This window comes from Macrobrachium nipponense, chromosome 10 (genome assembly GCF_015104395.2).
Source record: "Macrobrachium nipponense isolate FS-2020 chromosome 10, ASM1510439v2, whole genome shotgun sequence".
Lineage (NCBI taxonomy): Eukaryota > Metazoa > Arthropoda > Malacostraca > Decapoda > Palaemonidae > Macrobrachium > Macrobrachium nipponense.
In genome coordinates, this window is record NC_087204.1 from 47,979,876 (window position 1) to 48,001,830 (window position 21,955).

General features: G+C 37.3%; 1 protein-coding gene and 1 long non-coding RNA gene across 11 annotated transcripts in view; one reads left to right on the forward strand and one right to left on the reverse strand.

The window, feature by feature from the left end:
* The window catches only part of LOC135223607 (uncharacterized), a 33,458-nt gene extending 29,508 nt beyond the window's left edge, over nt 1-3,950 (forward strand). The window contains exon 3 of the long non-coding RNA XR_010316538.1: nt 3,709-3,950. This is a non-coding gene — a long non-coding RNA (uncharacterized LOC135223607). The remainder of the gene's footprint in view (nt 1-3,708) is intronic.
* Nucleotides 1-21,955, reverse strand: part of LOC135223606 (ankyrin repeat and fibronectin type-III domain-containing protein 1-like) — a 682,119-nt gene that overhangs the window by 4,054 nt on the left and 656,110 nt on the right. For all 10 annotated transcript variants that reach the window (XM_064262185.1, XM_064262189.1, XM_064262193.1 and 7 more), the window contains 8 exons: nt 20,298-20,480; nt 19,614-19,727; nt 14,709-14,894; nt 14,002-14,224; nt 13,349-13,481; nt 12,886-12,999; nt 12,044-12,218; nt 11,678-11,912 (listed from right to left, as the gene is read on the reverse strand). In XM_064262185.1, the coding sequence (XP_064118255.1) occupies nt 11,678-11,912; nt 12,044-12,218; nt 12,886-12,999; nt 13,349-13,481; nt 14,002-14,224; nt 14,709-14,894; nt 19,614-19,727; nt 20,298-20,480 (1,363 nt within the window). The remainder of the gene's footprint in view (nt 1-11,677; nt 11,913-12,043; nt 12,219-12,885; nt 13,000-13,348; nt 13,482-14,001; nt 14,225-14,708; nt 14,895-19,613; nt 19,728-20,297; nt 20,481-21,955) is intronic.

Sequence of the window (21,955 nt, forward strand, 5' to 3'; positions counted from 1 at the left end):
TATTTGCAGTCGAGAAAATGCAAACCCATGAATCATCTAAGGCGTTGAATCATCTAAGAAGGTGTTGTCTCATTGTAAATATCCTGGGGTAGGCAACAACCCATGATTTTATCTTGCCCCTCTTGCAACTAATCCTCATTAGACTTGTGGCAGATGCAGATCCAATGATTGCAATGTAAGTATTAACCCCTGTTCAGTGTCAAGATTGTCTTGGGAGCAATGGAAGCATTTTGGTAAGAAGATGAAATACAAGAGAAATCAGCTATTCCATCATTGGAAGACTTTGTGACCCCAGTGGTGTTGGATGCCACGCCACCATTCCTTCTTGCTCTTTCTCTCCTTCACCAAATTTGCCTCTCATTGCATCATCCATCTTTTCAGGAAGTTCCTCCTTGTACAGTTGTTTCAGGGATGGATGTGGAAAAGCTATCCAAATACTGGTCTTCACTAGACCAACCTGGGGAGCCCAAATTTGGGGGCCTGCTGTCCCCCCACCTGTCTTCCTGTCATCAGCTATGCACCTCCCATTTTTAGGCCTACTACTTGTTCTCCTTCTGTTTCCCTCGTTCAAAACCTGATGGAGTGTCGAAGGTGCTCTTCTAAATTACTCTCAGTCATCATCTGTCATCCATTCGTTCCATCCCACTAAGACGGAGGAAGAGGGACTTTGCGGTCTCTCCTCGCAAGAAGATCCACAGGCCCTCTTTGGATTTCTGCTCCATCTCCAATTCGTCTGAGGGCAAAATCTTGGCCTGCCACCGCGGTGGCCACAAGTTTGATTCTTGGGCATTCCACTGAGGGGTTAGAGATGTGTATTTCTAGTGATAAGAGGTTCACTCTTGATGTGGTTCGGAAGTCACATAAAGCCGTTGGTCCCGTAGCTGAATAACAACTTGTTCCATGCAATGTAAAAACACCATACACGCAAGCAAGTCTGAGGGCAAAGCCAACCATCCATCTCCTACAGTGATTTTTGGTCGACCCATCACAGCTGTATCGTTGCCTTACGTTTGTTTTTGGTTTGTCTTCAGCTGCCCCTCCAAGGTAACTCACTACTATGGATGGCCACACTGGCCATGTATCTGTCAAGGTTCATGGCCATACATCTTCTACCTTAGCTGCTGACAAGCGTCACCCAGTTCCTGATTCTTGTATGACAATGCACTCTACAAGAGAAGTCTCCTCTAAGAACCGTAAATCTACAGATCGGGCTGCTCCTGGAGAGGTTGCAATCACTTCGCCTTCTCACGGTCACCTTGCTCTAGACATGAGGATTAATACCATGGCCATTTAGAAAAACGACAAAACAGCCGTAAAGAAGTCTACTTCACTCATGAGGATCTTGTGATCGGAACCATTCCTCTCATAGAACAAATAGTCCATGGAGCTCAGAGTATGGCAGTGTGACCTTTCTCACATAACACGGGCCCTTCTTGGTTGTTCCTTATACTATGAACAATGACTAGTTAAATAAGTAAAATAATTTATAATCTCTTATTTCTTCCCCAACATACAACAGATTGTTGGATAATGAAATTAAGAGTCATATTTGGGTCCAAATATAGTAAATACAGGCAGTCCCTGGTTATCGATGGGTTCTGTTCCCAACAGTGCGATAACCAAAAACCGCCGATTGCCAAAAATTGGATAATAATGCCAATCCCCAGTTATCTGTGCTGATGAGTGGGGATCAGCACATATTGGTGCTGATAAGTGGGGATTGGCGCCAAAAATTGAGTATGGTCTTCAATAGATAAGCCCTGTAAAACCAGATCACCGATAAATGAGGCCCCCAATAACTGGGGACTGCCTGTGACAGAGGTTCAAGGGAACTTGGTAAGGCTTCAGAGAAAGAGTGAGACATCCAACTAAGAGGGCCAAAGTTCCCAAGGAGGACAAGACTGTTCAAAACTTCTCATTAGCATGGAGAGATCTAGCCCCTTCAGTTTGATTGTGTGACAATGAAGGCAGAGAATGACCCAAAGAAAATGGCCAAATTTCCTTGGTATGTGTGGTTGCAGAGGAATAACAGAAATACCCAGATAAACCTCTTGCAGCTCTGAGAAAAACCTCTCTTGCAGAATATGTTGGTCAACCTCCACACATGAAGGCGAAGGTACTGAACTGCTTGGTAGTATCCAAGCGTGTCTGGCTGTCACAGGAAGGTTGACGTCTCAACCAGGTCGTCATCAGGTTACAGTGCCACTCGCCTTGCAGCCAATGAGGCACCACCAGTCATTCCGAGACGGGGGGTGATGAATACTCTTCCTCTGTACCTTGTGGAGAAGACTAAAAGGAGGAAAAGCATACACATCCAGGATGTCCCATGGATTTTAAAGGGCATCCTCCATCATTGCCCAAGAGTCTGGGATTGGAAAATTGAAGACTGGAAGATTCATGTTCAAACTGATCATAAGTAGATCAAGCTTAAGATATCCCCTTAACTCAAAACGGTCTTTCTACTATAGTACTCGATGGTTGACTACTCCGTAACCACCACCTGACCCTGATGACTCATTTGCCAGGAATGTATCTGGGTGATAACTAGATGACTTGGTGAACTGCTCTCTTCTGCATCTGCAATGCCAACTGGCACCAGGGTCCAAGACACCATCCCCCTCATTTGCTGGTAATCCACTACAGTGGTGGTGTTGCTCAACAGCACTACCGAGTGTCCCTATCAACTGCTTCTGATATTCCTATAGTGCTAACCATTCTACTTACATTTCCAGAGCACAGATGTGCAGGGTGTCCTTTGTCCTTCAATGCTTCTGATAAGTGAAGAATTTCTGGAATGAGGGAAAATTAATGGAGCTCCCAGTAAGAGATTCCTGTCATCTATTCACCATAGTAGATCCTCCTTAACCCTTTCACTGCAGAAGACGACTATAGTTTCCATAGATTCCTGAGCCTTCGCTGTGGAGAAGTGACCTTTCTCCGCATCGCGTAAGAAAATTTTTGCTAATCACCTCTTAGACGACGTATTTGGCTTCTACATACTGCCATCTGTTGCCAATTTTATAAACTACTCACCCTCTGAAGCGTTCTTCATTCTTCTCTCGATCATTCGCTGATCTCAATAAGTTTGTTATTTTTACGTTATGTCAAAATGAAAATTTGGTATACGGTATAAATATTTTATGATAGCAGTACATATATGTATTTTCCTATATAAATCAATATTATTCATAGAATTATCGTAATATCATGCTAGCCAAAGCTCCCCTAGTGAAAGTGAGTTTGTTTACATTATGATCTGAATTGTTGCCATGGTAATTACACAAATATATAAGTATTTTATCGTAAGTGAAATTAAAAATGTGACAGACAATGATGTTTCTAGATATTAATAAATATATTTACTTAATTAAATGAATAATAGTCAAATGACTAGCACATTTAAAAAAAAGACGCTTTGTTACCTAAACTGAAGTTTTGTTTACATTCGTCAACTGTCGTGTAAGCTAGCTGCCTTGGTTGTCTATCGGTCCCATCGTACTTTTACAATATATGTGATGAAATTTGTGAATCAAGTTTCGTTTTTCAATAGACTAAACCTCACATTTATTAGTAAATTACATTTAATATACTATTGGGGAAAATGCTCTGATTTGCTTTGCTTTTATTTGTTAGCTGACTTTGTCCCTTTAATTTTTCCCTTTAACTCTGGGTGTAGCCTAACCATAATTTTTTTCTTTGCTTTTATAGGTATGAGAGCCTCCACTTCTTGTCAAGAATCTTTAGACAAAATTGATGATATTCTATTTGGATCAGACTCAGAATTTGGGTCAGATATTGATGATCCTACATCAGATGATGATTATGATGATAGTACTGATGAAGATATAGATGAAGACGTCCCAGCAAAACGTTCTTCAACCACAGCTGATGTAGCAAACTCCATTGTATTGGAATAAAATTAATTATAATAATCCCTCTCAATTAGATAATGCTTTTGATTACTCAGCCTCTCATAAAGTAATCAATTTTGAAAACTTAAATCCGTATGAGTGTTTTACAAGATTATTTCCAGAAAACATTTGTGAACATGTTGCAAAAGAAACTAATAAGTATTTTAAAACTATGATAGCTACAGAACAACCTTTACCAAAAGGATCAAGATAACACCAGTGGTCAGATGTAACTGCTGATGAAATAAAAGCTGTTTTTACTACTGAAATAGCTATGGGTATACTTCATAAACCCACAATTGAGTGTTACTTTTGTGAAAGAAGCTTTTTGTGTGATACGCCTGGATTAAGAGAGGTGTTTTCTAGGGATAAATATCAGGTGATTAGATCAGCTATTCATTTTAGTGATAATGATCAGAAAGATTGGAGTGATAGGCTTTCCAAGATTAGGCCAGTATTAGGTATTGTAAAACATTTATTGGGAAGTACTATGTTAGCAATTAAGAAATCAGTATTGATGAAAGCATGATCAAGTTTAAAGGTAGGCTTTTTCAAACAGTATTCACCATCAAAGCCTTCAACTAAATGGGGGATAAAGATATGGTCAATGAGAGATGCACATACTGGTTACCTGCTTAGATTTAATGTATAGACTGGGAAGGACTCTGCACGTCAGCCATCAGAAGGTTAGGTACTCATGTTGTTCTGTCTTTGTTAGAGGGTTATGAAAACAAAGGTCACATTATTTACATGGCAAGTTTTTATAAACTGTGTGTCCCTTTATGACATACTACTTCAGAAAAAACTTTAGCTTGTGGAACAGTTAGGATAAATAGGAAGGGTTTGCCAGCTGATATGAAACAAATAACAGTTAAAAGGGGAGCTTTACCTGTAACATGGGTGAGAAATGATGGTAAAATGTTTGCTTGTTCTTGACAAGATACAACCAGGGTTAATTTACTGTCTAGTTTTGGGACAGTAAGTACATATAAAGTGAAAATTCATTCAAAGAAGGGTGACAGAGAAATTGACAAGCCCTGTCTTTGTTCATGTAGGGGGTTGATAAGTTTGATCAACTTTGCTCAACATATCCTTACAAAAGAAAGAGCCAGAAATGATACCAACCCATTTGGCACTATAGTTGAAGCAGCATTAGTGAACTCAAACATAATATGTTACAATATTCAAAATCCTATTGGAAAGCTTGATAAAAAAAAATTCAGGGAAAAAATTATTAACACTTTTTAGAAGGGTATAAGGGGAGCAAAACTCAAAGAAGGGGTAGATATTCAAATCCTATGGAATCTAGAATAACTGAAAGGCCTTTCCCAGCACAGAATGCTGACAAAAACCATAAGTCTCAATGTATTGTCGTATGCTCTATCTTGCCAAAGAATTGCACGATGAATGGTAAAGGAGAATGTAAGAGAAAGCAAAACCACCTACTTTTGTGATAGTGTCAAAAAGCCACCTCTTTGTATTATTCTGTTTTGCAAAATATCACACCTATAGTGTACAAAAAGCATTGCTATGTGGAAAATAAATGTCTGTGGCATTGAAGAATTGGGTAAAGGATTGTTGGTGAAATTAATAAGTCATCTAAGAAATGCAATTTGTGATTTTTCTTAAATTTTGCCCTTTTATCAAATAATCTTACTACAAAAAACAGTAGTTTGGTCTGTCTGTCTGTTGTCTGTAAACACTTCACCGGTGCAGAATCCCACGTAAGTTGGACCAATTTATTAGCATTAGGGGTTAAAGAGGGATGAAGGACTACCGCTCGGTTGGTAGTTTACGGTAAACATTGAATTGTGAATTCTTACGTTCTGACAAGTAGGGCAGATACAACAACATAGGAAATAACAAGAAAAGGAAATAAAAAGTTTGGGTGTTAGCTCAGCAAAAAAAACACCGGTGTTAGATAACAGTTAGTTTAGAGTACAGTTAGTTTAGAGTATAGTCACATCGTCGGGGGCCGGGGCACCTAGCCTTACCGCCCAGGTACCGGGCCCCACTAACTAGTTCAAGTCAGAAAATTTTATACCCAAGGAAAAATAATGTTACATTCTGAAAATAGAATGCTTCTAGAACACACAAAAATGATTTTAGTAAATTTGAAGAATTTGAATTTTTCAATTAAAATTTACACAATACTGTGAAACGTACATTCGCAAATCCGCAGCGAAAGGGTTAATATGTCAACTCAAGTGAACAAGTTGGAGGAGGAGGATTTCAATGAGCTGACCAATGGAGCTTCAGTTACCAGTGAAGTGTATAGTGTAGGCTTTATCCGTGACAGACAAGCTCCTAGGACAACAGATGACCAAGATCTACCTGCCAAACCTGAGCTGTGTGCTCCTGCCAGGCCAAGGAAGTTCACTGTAACGTATCCGAGTCCAGTGGGTAGGCTCTTACCACTGATGAATCTAAGAGCATTTCCAGATACTTTACCTGCTGCTTGGGTAAGAGATCCAACTTCTCCCAATTGACCATAATCTCCAGTTCATGGCAAAAGGTGAGAGGATATATCTGATAGAGACAAAGCGGATAAATTTCTTAATAAGTATAAGAAAGCACATCAAATCTATTGCAAATATGGAAACACCTTATGTACTATATCCTCTTGCAACGTGTCTGTAAAATATAATGTACTTTGCTCAATAGGAAGAGATCAATCACCACTCTCCTATCTCTGCCTTCTCCACAAGGAAGAGGAAGTGTAAAAACTTAAGACTGTTGGCATCCTACAACTTTCATGGTGTCTTTCTTTTTCATAACTTCCACCTCTACAGACTGGTGGCATCCTACAACTTTCATGGTGTCTTTCTTTTTCATAACTTCCATCTCTAAAGACTAGTGGCATCCTACAACTTTCATGGTGTCTTTCTTTTTCATAACTTCTACCTCTACTGACAGTGCCAGACACTTCTTTAAATCTAAAGGGTACAGTATTGGTGCTTGCAAGAGGGGAGGACAAGTCCTTTAACAGAATCCAGTATACATTCTGAAGGACCAATACTGCCAAAGGCTCCACTCCCTGTCACTGCCACCCTCAAAGATTCTTCATATTTTTTTAAGGAAGATGATTAGGTTACTTGTCTGGGTTTCAGAACAATAGGCTTCTTGTGATCCCAGACTTCAAAATGTTACTTGCACCTGAACCAGGTTTGAAAGGCTACTCTCATGTGAAACCTACCAAGAGAAGAACGAGGCAACCATGTCTGTCGTAAGATCTGCCCTGGTGCTCAAGGAATGTCAAAGTTTTCCCTCCTGACGACAACCACCACTTCCTGAAGATTACTCTCTAGTTCAGAGACAAGATATCTAAATGGTGAAGTCTGTAAACATGTTTTAACCATAGATCAAGCCGCAAGACAGTCTGGAGAGATGCCATAGACATGAACTCCATGGCATTCACCTCTGAAGCAGAGAATAGACACCTTCCTGACAAAGTTTCTCTAGGAGGTCCTTTGTCAGTCTGTCAACTGATGAGTTCAACTGCAAAATGGCAGCCTTTGCATCTGCTGGCATGTAATACTTCCTCTGGAGCTTACTCAATATACTAGATGCCAAGAACCTTTCTGACCCACAAACCAGAGTGTCCATTTCATCCAAGACACCATGAGCAAGTTGGGGCTGAGGCTGAAGCAACCTGAACAAGGATTTCACCTCAGGAATAATACATCAGGAAAGCTCTACAGGCAAGACTGTCAACAGGTGAGAAACCGTGGTAGCCTCCTTGAAACTAACACTTGAAAGAATTCAATAATTTAGAGATGCTGCTCTAACTTGACCCGCAAAGGTTCAGGAGGCATCGGATTGTCTAAGCCTATCAGATGCCCTGAGGAATGAGCTACATCCCCTTTTAGATTAAAACAACAATGCCCCGCCTGTTTACTCTTATTTGCCCTCTATCTCAAGACGAACATGAGCTTCTCACTGAAGAAGCTACTCAAGATCCACCAAAGTTGCTCTCCGGATGATGTTTGGCTCTAGACTGTCCTACCACTATCCCTATACTTGGCAGCTCCAAGCTAGTAGACAGTAAGAGAGGGGAAGCACTGCAATTCCCATGCAACTCCTGCTCATATGGCAGACTGCACAAGCGAGAGGTGAAAGAGATCAATAAAGACTTGTCCCTTGAGCGAGTGCTCAATATGTACTACATGATGGTGCCGACTCTCCCTTAAGCACCCCCGAAGAGGTGGGAGTTCTACCCTATTGTTAGAGTATGCTTGGTCTGGAGACTGCACAGACAGTATGAACTGGTTGCACATACCCCTGTGTGTGCCTTGGAGGCACAGAAAGGGTTGTCCTGAACAACCAACCACAAGCACCTAATTCTGACTAATCCAGGTGTAAGTCTCTGAGACCAAAAATCAAGTTTGGATGAAGCAGGGACAGAGCTCATCCAAACATATCTAACCAGAGGGAGAAAGATCACTCACCAGTGACTGTGAGCCCTTACTCTCCTTGAGAAGGAAAGGTGCACAAGTTTCCCCACCTGCATTTCTTGTGCAAGATGTCAGATTTCCCTTTCTTCTTCTTGGTACACGTGGAAGGGAAACCAGAGACAAGAGTTAGATGATGACAAAGAAGAACATCAAGAGTGGTCTTCCCTTACTTCCGAGTCTTGCCAGCTTTCAACACTGAAGGGAAGGTGGAGGCCCCGAGATGAAGACGAGGTATTAAACAGAGGATCTACCATTGGATAGACAACTACAACAGGAGGATCCCCGTCTTTAGCAAGTCAAGGAAACTGGGGCAGCCACAGATACAGCAGCAGCAGACACTACAAGAGAAGAAAGTACCAGACACAGTTCATCCTCCTCCTCCTCCTCCTAGTCCAAAAACACTGTGAAAGACAGACTACCCGAGTTTAGTGTAGGCCAGATTTTTGCAGGTACTCCAGTGGCATCTTCTCCTAAGTGCTGGGAACATCAAAAGCAGAGGAACTGGAGGGTAAGACAGCTGTTCATGGTGTACCACTACCAACAGCTAAAATATTCTTGGAGAGTGGGTATGGCCAAATTCTACACTACTCTGCTGAAGTGCTATCCCTATGAGGACCAGAAGGATTTGCAGGGTGTCACTGGGGATGTATCCCCAATCTTCCGTGACTGCAGGAAAGACCAATCAACCAGCTCAGTCCTTTCAGGGGGGATGCATGAGTAGTGCAAGCCTTTACCCCATAAAAGGCACAATACTGTTATGGAAGACATAATAGTCTACAAGGATACCCAAGCCCCTCATAATGGTGATGATCATGTCTTTTCTCCATTTTGTAACATAAAACAAGAACAAAGCAAGCAAAAGTATTAACAAATAGCAAAACTAAAGCAGCACACTACTTATCCTAAGTCAACAACTAAGCAATGGGTAGAGAGTGAGTGCAGCACCTCTGCTGTTCTCAGTTGCCAAAGTAAAAGTGAGTGATGACTTTGGTGAATGAAGGGTATTCCCTCACCCGCTCCCAAATACCACCAATGAACGACCTTGTTATCAGGTTCAATGGGCACTCCAGCTCATATTGAAGCATACCCCTGTATAAAAAGCAATAGATTGTATGTTTGCAGGAACACAAATACTTTTCAAATTACAGCTTCACAGCAGGAATTTACAGAATTCATTTGATAATAGCTGTTGTGCTTTGGGTTTATATTTTGAAACTTTTTGTATTCTCAAAATAAAGGTAGCAAAGCATTTTAAGAATTACACATAAAAGGAATGATGTAGTAGTATCAAGAGGCTGGAAAAAAAGACTGAGAAGGTTTGCATATGTGATGAGAAAGGAAGAGGAACAGTTTAGTCACAAAAGCAATGGACATGGAAATAGCAGGACGAAGACCTGTAAATGGCCAGGGTTTGAAATGAGATAGATGGAGACCTAAACCTGAGGCAGGAAAAAGTACAGGACAAAGAGGGAAGATGAGAAAGTTTATAAAACTTAGCTGATTTTTTTCTCTTGTATTCTAAAAGAAATGAAATTCAGCTAAGTTGAGCACATTCCAATGCAAGAACATGAAACATGCAGGAACACAGTTGCACCTTTATACAATACTACAGTGGATCCCCTGTATTCACATTCTCTGGATTAGTAGATTTCTCTCTAAATTATTTCCCTGAATTATTCATGGAAAATTCACCTATTCATGGTATTTTTCTATGAGAAATATCCACAAATTCCTGTTTTTTTTTTATTTCATCATAAAATGCACTTTTTGTGATAAAACTACAGTGGTACCTCGAGATACAAAATTAATCCATTCCGAGGCGGCCTTTGTATCATGAGTTTTTCGTATCTTGAACCGCATTTTACATGTAAAATGCCTAATCAGTTCTAAGCCCTACAAAAACACCCCAGTAAATTATATTTCCAGGCTTACAACACATGTTCTAGGGTTACGACGCCGATCCGACGGAAGAAATACGACTCCAAAAAGGCAAAATACTGTACATACTTGGGTAATATTCAACTGCATGTAATGTTCAACCCCATTTTTACTGCATATATTAGTACTTTAGCATATGTCCCTTAGCAATAAGCCTAGCATATGTTAGCAGTTGCTACTGTAGCCTAGTCTATGATTCTGACATCTAAACCTAAGAAGCTAAAAGCTTAGAATATGCCAATAAAATGTATAAATAATCAGTATGTACTCATTTCAAATAATTATTAATTAATCATTAACTATAGTACACAAACAAACAAAAAAAAACCTTCCAACCGTTTGTTTACATTCAGCTCTTACGAGTACCGAACGATCGCCAAGCAATCACTTTTCCTAGCACACAGTAAGCCATAAATTTTCATTATCTCTCTTCAACTACTGAAACTGCCAAACAGTATAATAACCATTCATTTCTATTCTTTATTCTATCTTTACCTAATTTTTTTTTTTTATTAAATGTATTGCATGAATAAGTTTTTCAATTTACAGCATCCTTTTACCAATAGAATACATAGAGCACAAGGGGTAGATGCTGACCAATAGGAGAGCAGGATCTTATGGGGTGACAGCATCAGGAACCAATGGAAGAGCGGGAGGATGGTGGCGAGTTTACTCAGTTGGTGGCGCACGAGTTTTAAAATTGTTCTCGGTGGTCCAGGCGAATCTCGGGACTTTACAGCAACAATGTTTCGTAACTTGAACTATTTTCGTATGTAGAGCCAAAAAAATCTTTGCATTTGCTTTCGTATCTCAAGTTTTTCGTAAGTTGAGCCTTTTGTATGTCGAGGTACCACTGTATTAAAAAAAACCATGTATAAAAAATTTTAGTGGGTTTTTCTTGAGTTTTAACTAACAAAATAGGAGGTTTAAAGCATTTTTATTGGGGTTCCAACTATTCGCAGGTTCTAACTATTAATGGGGGGTCTGGTACGCATCCCCCCCGCAAATACGGGGGACCATTGTAAACAGGTTTCAACAACTTTAAGTAATCCAATTACAGTACCATAAATCTCATTAAATATTATATTATAAATTGTAAAATATTCCAAAAACATTTATAACTTTCAGAATATAGTGTATGTAGTCAATTACTGCATTTACTCTTGATACATATATAAGGAGACCTATTTTCAAAATTTAACACACACAAATCAAACATTTTGATATTATTTACGGTTTCATTTTTAATTCTACATATTTCCTGGTTCAGCCCTTTATAAGATAAAATTAAAAGAAATTATCTAGGGTATACAGTGCATATAAAAGTTTCAATTTCCTAAGTCAGACTCCAGACACCAAGTAATTTAGCCTTACCTTGAAACATGTGGATTGTCCCTAATTTTAACATGAGGGAAAACATTGGGAGTTTTTTCAGGTACCAACACCTGGAGAACATCCACTGAACTTTTCAGCTTCAGGTAACCTAAATACAGCCCACGTCGCAATGGAACACGGCTCACTTGGTCATACAAAATGTATTCTTGTAAGGAAGTAAGCAACAGGTCACCTGCTAATGTGCTTGGAGGTTCAGTTGGAGTGGTTCCTTGCCCTGAAATTTTTGGGTAATTTTATACTGCGATGTTTGCAGAAATGTCATAAATCAGACCAATATTTTCAGATGGTTATGCTAAGAAATAGGAAAATGTTTTGCAGGTATATGATTCAAAGAAAAATACATACCTGATGTTGAACTTCTTTTCTCTCTAAGTTTAGATAGAGGGACCCATTTCACATTCATTGCTGATATACTTTTAGTTGACTTAATGTGTCGAATAGTACAGAACACTAATGTTCCATTACTATCCTTGATAGGCTCATGGTAGAACTGACCTAAATCTTGGATCCCAAGAGTTGCCTGATGAATGAAAAATCATTGGTATTTGGTATAGTTATCACATAAAAGTTCAAAACCACTAATATGAATTTTTTTTTTTTTTTACAAAAGTGAATACAAACTCAGCCATTAGTAGAAACATGCTACTCTGCAGCAACTTTAAAACTAACCCTTGTATGAATTACAGAGCAATTTCCATTTGAAATGAGATAAAATCAACTGAAACCAAATAATAATGAAAGAACCATATCTATAAGAAAATAAAGACCAAATTTAAAATTGATATTTTACAATCACACTTATGGGAATTATATTTTCTTAGTAACATGTTGCCTTGATATTGTACTGAAAAAGGCCAGTAATTATTGCATGCAGATTTTTATTTTACTCTATTACCTGCATTAACTTCATGCAAGTGTCAACATTGCTTGATAAAAACAATGAATTTCCCCTCCCCTAAATGCTAATCCTCTTATACAGTACAAAGTATATTGCAATATTTTTAATGCAAATTTTCCATACGTAATATTCCCAGGAAAATTTCAGTAGCCTTAAACAGTTCTGAGATTTACCATAATTAGGAATTGCTTTACAGTATACTTTGAAAAATTCTTGCTAGCAGTTACAAATGAAAAGTGTAAGCTTTGAATCAAATAATATTTTAATATTAAGTACTGTAATAACAAACCTGCATGTTTGCTGCAGCCTGCAATAATTTTATCCTAAAGGGCACTGTGGAAGCAGATCCAGCCCGCTCCATGTCTTGCCGCAATGATTTAACATCTTCCCAAGTAGTGGCAATCTGTAATTTAAAGGTTTATTTACTTAACTTTTCAAATTCTCATATACATGCACTAACTTTTCACAAGAACATAGTTCAACTTAACTCTGTAAATTAAGTTCAACCTAGCAACTATGGTGGTAGATTTTCAGGCCTCTGTTTCTAGCAGTCAATACTTGCACGAATGGGATACAAGCAGTAACCCTAAATCTGGTATTTTGGGGGCTGTTAGTCCCAGAAGACTTGATAGTTTAGAAGAAGAAAAGTATAAGCACTTCATAATGTTAGTGTACTTTTTTTTTAAGCATTTATGGGTGATGAACAAGATAAAATGGGTTGTAGTTAATCTGGAAAATTTATTTTCCCTTACCTTTAAAAGCCAGTGGAAATGGGGTCTTGCCTGGCTCATATAGTTGTCATCAACTTCAACAACAGGAGGAAACTCTTCTGTAGTTACTAGCACCTTATCTTCACAATATATTAAGCACGCAAGATAGCAACCTCTGAAAATTTTTAAAATAAGTTTTTCAACAATTTTCTATGAATACACACACATTGTATTGTACTATATAAATTTAATTTCTGACTTACAAAAATATATATAAATGTTGCTTGGCTCTTATTTGGGGAGAAAAGTAATTACTGCTGATAGTGTAGCTTTCCTTCAATTTTGAAATATTCTACATTACATCTCTTCCTTTACATTTATCATCACAGTTTCCAAGGCATGAAAAACTATTTTAGTTCCATTAGCTATATAACTTTTAACATTAATTTCAACAAGTCCTCTACGGTGCAATACATATTATATCTAGTTCATTAAAACTAACACACTTTACTATCGGCAGCATGTTTATTAACTTTTTTTTTATTTAGAAGACACATTCAATTCATAAATTGCATTGTAATACCTGTAAATATATATAATGCAGCAGCCAATTTGATCTTTACAGCACTGGCACTGTAAAAAAAAAAAATTACCTAAAACTGAATCTCCTTTTTCTATGAGAATAAAATGCTTACCTTTTCAAATTTCTGTGGAACTTTGGTGCAGGAGAGAATAAGTTTTTTATGGATTTCTTTTTTTGAGCTTTCCTGAGATTAAGAGGAGTTTCAAGACCAGGCTCTATAGCCTTAATTTCAGCTGCATGCTGAGGACGTGAGTTGCAGACCTGATTGAAAAGATCATCCAGTTCACCAATTTGACCATCAAGTCTTGGTTTCCTAGTGTCAGGATCCCTCCAACCTGAAAATATTTAGCTCTATTACTGTGAAGATCCACTTACATAACTAAATGCAGGCACCGGTTTTGCATATACAGTTTAAGCTACTCCCTAAATCAGGTACCTTAGGATAGGAAATGGATTTCATTATATACAATTTACTTTTCAAAATATGCATGCACCTGTATGGGACAAGTGTAAAAGGCCAATAATATGCAGAGTATCTATCAGTTGACTAGAATACTAATATATGCAGTACAATATATAATTTGCCATATAATAAAAAATCAGATAATCCACGACATATCAGAAGGTTATAATAGACAGAATTACACCCTGAAAGTTTATCTGGGACAGCAGTTTGTTCATTCTAAATAATTTATTGAAATCAAATTCGGGCAGTTCTGTAAAATAAAATTTTATAGAATTTTATGAAAGTGTGAAACACTGTCAAAAACAAAAATGTAGTTTGCATTTAATAACAGAAAATGTAATCTAAGATCCTACTTGAAGGTATAGCAGCTGGAGGTGTAGTTGCTAAAGGTGGACCATAATCTTTCATGTTTCCTGCCCGAACTCTGAAGTGATGCCGTTTTCCTTGAGTTAAACTATCAATGAAGACTGATCCACGACGCATATCATGAATCTCAAGGCTTCCTCCTACTGTGGCCCACTCATCCATACTCCATTCAACTGTTTGATACACACAAAGAATTAATATCTATCCACAGTAAAACCAACCACTGACAGCATTCAATACAAACAATTTCTACAGAGTGCTGGCATACTGTATTTGATATTACAAATTACATACAGATAAAAGTGAACTCTCAATACTTGTACACTGTACAGCAAAACTGGTAGGACTGTATTTTACTGTACAAGTACATTCGATATCTTACTGACATGGGGCGGAAAGACAATAGTACCTTCCTTATGTTTATCTCATGCAATACTGAACAGTCCCACAGGACGGACATGATCCCAGACAACTATAATCTATAACTTGTTTAGCAAGTCTGGTATCATGTATAGAGAAATTAATAAACAATTTTGTATATGTATATTCACACACACAACACATAGTACACACACATATATATATATATATATATATATATATATATATATATATATAATATATATATATATATATATATACCCCCACACACACAGGCGGTCCCCGGGTTACGACGGGGGTTCCGTTCTTGAGACGCGTCGTAAGCCGAAAATCGTCGTAAGCCGGAACATCGTGAAAAATCCTTACTTTTAATGCTTTGGGTGCATTGAAAACTATGTAAACTGCATTCTTATGGCATTTTTCATAAAAAAACCTTCAAATATTTGATTATTTTGCATTTTTGGTGTCTTATTTCATCTCCCAGATGAGCGTTGTAGGCGTCGTAACCCTGGAACATGCGTCGTAACCCTGGAAATAACATCTATTGACAAGCGTCGTAACCTCGGAACGTTGTAAGCCAACACCGTCGTAACCCGGGGACTGCCTGTATATATATACACGTATATATATATATTTACAAAATCCCTGACAATGATAGTACTTTATGTGGGTTACTATGGTAATCTGTCACTTAGGCAATTTGTTATTAAAATGTAATATTGTGAGGCATGTGTAATAAAATGTTCTATAGTGGGACCGGTACTCCAGTTTGCAACACAAAAGACATATGTACACATAACTATTTCAATTCTATTCAACTTTCTTCTTAATGATGAGTACATTAAATAACTTTCCCCCACAGGATTCCAATGCCGAGATGCATGCTTATGTTAGGGAGTTAATAAGCTGAACATGGTAAGTTAACATACAGTATGTGTAATCTCTTATTTTTTTATTGCCTATTTTGTATTTACGTAGTTGTTTTGTTAGAATTTGACGTATTTTTGTACGTCATTCAAGAAGTGTCACTGCTTTTCAAGAAAGATAACTTTATGGCCCTCGACCATGTAATTCACCTTAGTTTTGCACGGTGTAAAAAACTTGTATGCCTACTGCATTTAGTTTTGACTTTTTTTCTCTTTTTTTTACAACAAACTACTATACCTATTTCTTTTATTGGCTAACTTCAACTTGACATTTTAACTTTACATATAGCATGTGTATATACGTAGTATATATAATTTTGACAAATGTCTTTACAGTAAATAATGCGCAATTTTGTTATACGATTCATAAAGTTGTTTTGCGTCTTTGAATACACTTCGATAAAATAATTCAGTTTCAAAATGATACTAAAATTGGCATCCTGCTATGAACTGTATCTTTACAGACTGCAATAAAAAAAAGGTCCAAGGGCATTGCACAAAGCATTCATTGAACACATCTTATTGCACACCACTCATTTTGTAAGGTATCTTGCATTTTTTCCTTACATTTTTATCTGTTTTATTGGAAGTTTTATATTTACCTCTATAATTCTTTATATGGCATTGTTTTTTTTATGAGAGGAAGATAACTATGCAATTTTTTTGTGTGCATCATTTAATGCTTAATTTATTGTACTGGTTATACATAGTTCATAAAGAGAGTTCTGTTATTTTCAACTCATCGTTTTCGTTGCTTTCCTTTCATACTATCATTGAAATTTCTCTCCAACTTTGAAAAAGGCAGCAAAACCAGTTTCTCACAATCAAACTTTCCAAAACAAAATCATGAAAATTTGTATATCGTTTTTTAGCTTTAATGCATAACTATTCTTAACCTAAAACAAAATTTAGTTTTGGCGAGTGCAAAAAATTAATTTATATCTTACTTAGTGCTTGGCAAAGCTTTAATGGTAAACTTGAAACTATTCTCTTTTTTATCAGATGATGAAGTACAACATGACACCGAATTCTACTTATCATGGAAAGCAAACTTACACAGAATGATTAAAAGGAAATATGTTTTCACAAAAATTCCGTCAAAATGGAAGAAAGTGAATCTGGGACAGGCATGATTGAACATGGATGAAATCTGATAACAGTTAAGATTGGGAATTTTATTCTTTAGTAAAACCAGTTTAAACAGGTATTTAAATGCACTTAAGTTCGTTAATGCATATACTTATATGATTCTCATCCATTAATGTAATGGATTTAAAGCGTTTCACAGTAATCAGGGCAGGATACAGTTTAGGAAAACTATGAACATTTCGGTAAATTCGATGCAACCTACTGTACTAGGGGTGTTCTTTATAATATAAAGTAATTAGTTGGTCCGCAACTAAATGATTCGTCTGTTGGTTTTTCACAAGAATTATGACGAACTACATCGATGAATTTTGAAAGAATATTGCTACAAAAAATAAGTTTACAAAAACAATTGAAAATCCAGAATCACGTCTAATGCCTTAAAAGGGAAAAGCTGACATCAAAAATTTTATAATAATAAAAAGACAAATTGTGCATTAACACAAAGTAAACGCCAGTAGGAAAGTGTTATTGAATTTATAAAAACAAATAAAGGAAAACCTCAGCCGCATGGCTGGCACAAGCCCATCTTGCATTTATATTGATATTTTGAAATATAAAATGCTTTAGTTGACATTGTCAATCACAAGTATACAATAGAAACATTTTTATCCATCTGTATTCTGTCTTCCATCTTACTATCAAGCCTCTCCTACCAATAGTTTCTTGATGCAAATGCGAGGTTTTCCCCGTACACCTTTAAAACCTTTTCTCTCTTTTTCCTTTTCGCGCTGAATGACCTAATGGGTGGGTCCCAGCGCTTGGCCTTAGGCCTAAATCTTACTTCCCATTCCATTTCATTTAACATAAACCCCCAACACCAATTCATCGTCAAACTGTATTAGGTCTACGCCTGAATCATCGACCTAATTTCAAAAATGTATATTACAGTCACCATTGTAGACCAAACTTTACTACTTTTAAGATATTTAGTTATATTGCATAATAATAAATTTGCCACACCCAGTCACTTGACACTTTTATTGCACACGAAGTATAAAATATATTAATACAAATAAAAATTGTTATTATCTTATCTGGTGTGCTGGCAGACTTGGGTGAATTTGTTAGCGTTCAAATCTTCCCAAGAAAATATAGATAAACCTAAGCCGAAGCCACGCCCAAACAGAAACGCTGCCTACTCAACGGTGACTGCCTGACAGGTAACAACATTCTTTAATGGTACACATCTCACTTAATTAAATAATTTGTTTATAACACGAGTGGCAACAAAAATCATATATATACTTTCAGTTCTCTGCTACTCAAAGCTTCGGTTAACCATCCACTTTAATTTTTTCCCCCGTACGTACTTGTATTATACAGGTACTGTACATTGCAGTCCTTAATAATAATCAGGTTTCACACTTGTAACATCAAGTCATTCAGTGCGTGCATTTGACTCGCAAATATTGTAGTATCTGTTTCCTCTGGAATTATATTTCCGCCATTTATTCAAATTGCTTGTCGAGACTGTCATTCTTACGTTCATTTTGGAATTGGGATAGAATTTAGGCCAAGGCCAAGCGCTGGGACCTATGAGGTCATTTACTGCTGAAAGGGAGATTAACAGGAGGAAAACCTTACACTAGGAAACAATTAGAGGGTGAAAAGTCAGATGAAGACAGAAAATATGAACTGAGGTACAGTGTACTGAATGAACGAGCTTGCAGAGCTAGAGGCCGAAGGAACGGTACAAAGACCCCTAAGCACTACCTCCCCTACAGGGTGAGTTCTTATTTAGCCTCACACATCGGGGCTACAAATACGAAACAACCATTTCATGTCTACTGGACATTTGGTGTGAGGCCTAATTTAATTTCGAATTTTATGTCTGTGTTGGAATTTTCTCTCAATTATATATAGAGATGTTAAAATAGTATGCACTACTATAAAATGCAAGGCGGACTTTCAGCCATTATAATGTATATGTCTTGATATATATATATATTTACTGAAAAGAGAAGTCAATACCGATCCGAATAACCTCTAACGGGTTTTAATTGTCAACAAAAATACCCGGTGCAAGTTTAGCAAATGAAAGCATCTTAGAAACATCTGTTACAAGTCATAAATTGAGGTGAAAACTTGAACACGTCTCCAACGTATTTGTCAATTAATGCGCAAATAGCGCCACAAAGGTGTTTCTGGAATGAGACTGAAAAGGTTACAGGGTATAGGACCTCACACCTGCTGAAAACGGCTATTTCCTTTTCGTAGAGACACCCTTAACTGCTATTTTATTTCTATTTTGACTACTATTGAACTGCCAGGTGTTAAGTTATGAATTAATGGTTGGAAAAATATTGCTGACGCGTTTCTTCCATTTAAATTTACCAGAATACTAAATAAATTATTTTTAATTCACACTGAAAGATAAACATGTGAAAATTAATGTATGAACTTGCATAAAAGTGTAATGGACAATAAAAGAATTACCTTTGAATTTCGTCGTAATTGCCTGAGGCAGTTTCTCGGGTTCTCTAAAGGTAACTTTGACCCGAGTACTGTCTATCACTTCGACGGAAGCTGCACTGGGAGGTCCAGGGGGTTCTGATGATGAACAAGAACGACAGAATATAGTAATGATCAGGATTGATCAAAACAATGTGATCATATTAACAACAAACAAATAATTTTGCCCATAAATGTTGATATCAGACTGTTCTACAATAGGTATCAGCACTTTAAGAAGGTGGAGCAAAAACCATACCATATTGTATGCTTATTACCATGCGGGGCTGAATGAGTCTGTGACAGACACATGTGTAGCCACTAACAACAATGTGAATGAACTCTGTGGACTCGTGTTTACCAAATACTTGTCCCTTGTGAACCGAGAAGTAGCGATTTATAACCATTCGAATTTCTAATCTATCAGGTATTTTCACTTGTAATGCAATGTTTTAGTCACAGACGACGTGGAATATTGTTTTGCAAATCTTTTCGTCTGTTGCAGCAAAAACATTAAGGAGTGATAGTAGTCCCATAATCTCTGTGATTATTCCATTTAGATTTTTAGCACATACAGAAATTAAACTTGAGTGGAATCCGCATTCGTAGTACTTAGTCAAGCTAAATAAACGTTAACCACAATATTGACAGCAATAATGGTTTACGTACTCATTTGCTCCAAGCCAGTCTTCATGTTTCTCAGATGGGAGACGCGTCGATTCCACAGTTCTAGTTGTCTCTCAGTTTCCCGAGCGTGGGCCCCTGCGGACATGTGACAGTCGAGGTCAGCCCGACGACGCTCGGCAGCAGTCACCAGATCGGTCAGATGTTGCAATCGACGATCATAGTTTCCTGAAGAAGTTATGAGTAAGTGTTCTGTTAAGTTAGAGTTTATAAGTAAGAATCCATAAAAGTCAATGTTCAATATATGGGCGCCTAATTTTACCTATTCCAACTTACCCTTATTCATTCATAAAAATTTGCTTAAGTGTAACATTTCTTATGCTGTACATCGGCCTAACACGAAACAAATGACTTAGGGAAGTTCCTCCCCACTGGTAATATGACGAGATTAGTCAGAATTTATGATGTTCGGAAGTGTCTTGAAAACATGACAACCTGGAGAGCTTCAGGCTAGTGGTCCATTTTCCTCCCTTAAAATCACAGCCATAGAAATACCAACAGGATTTTTTATTTTTATTTTTTTTTTTAGTATAACTTGATCGATGCAAATTCTTGCTAAACTTCGAAACATCAGCGTAAAAAGTTCATGTCCTTTTCGAAGATTAAAAAACACAAAGGGCAAGACGATAAATTAATAGAAGTGGCCACCATGTTTAACGAAGTTATGAGGGTTTCCTACAAAGCCACCTTAAAATGGACGAGTTATGAGACAAATACTTAGTAATTGCTTGAGAGAATACATATCCTTTTTTGTAGGTTAATTGATTTATGCTTACTCCATTAATATCAACTGCTAGCTTCCACGGAATTTATTGTTGCTCCAGGTAAAATCAAACAAATAAATAAAATGTTATTTTAAAAACACGTAGACAGAAATAAGAGTTGAAAAAGTCGGGGAATGGAGAATGACGCGCTGCACTAAAGCTTGATAACATCGGCATTGCTACTACTCCCATGAATTAAGTAAGTTCAGTGTTTCCAGCATTTCAAATGTTTACTTTACTGTGATTTCTAGCCGACAACAACAAAAAATGATAAAAATAGGGAGATAAGCAATATGCTGGTGTTGGGGCGTGTCATCTACCTTGGATGAAAAATAACACAGGTGTTATCGCAAACACCTGAACACATGCTGTGTCTGACTAATATAAGGAAACACCGATAGGGTTACATCAGCAAGAATCGAAAGTTAATGTCAGTAGCTGTTATTTTATTTGAAATTATTTGCTGAAGGACAAGAGAATTATAACCGGTGGACAACATTAACGCATATGCATTCAAAGCCGCCAAATGTGTTTTAACACACATAATGCACGTCACTTGTACACCTGTTTAGTAATATACTCATGAATATTTAGGCACAAAGTGTTTAATATCGAATTCACTACACTCCAGGTATAACTTAGACTGACCGAGAGACGATGCAGTCTACATTGACCATTGGGAATTATGACTGATAAATGCTTTGGCCACGGCCGAAGTCGATTGTCTAATCGTTATTAATACAGTGAAGGCCCAAGTTTGTATCCTGGCCGGGACACTAGCACATATAAATTATGATTCCTTATAAGGTAAGTCATTCCCAAGGTAAAGTGAACTAGATACTAAACTATATATATATATATATATATATATATATATAT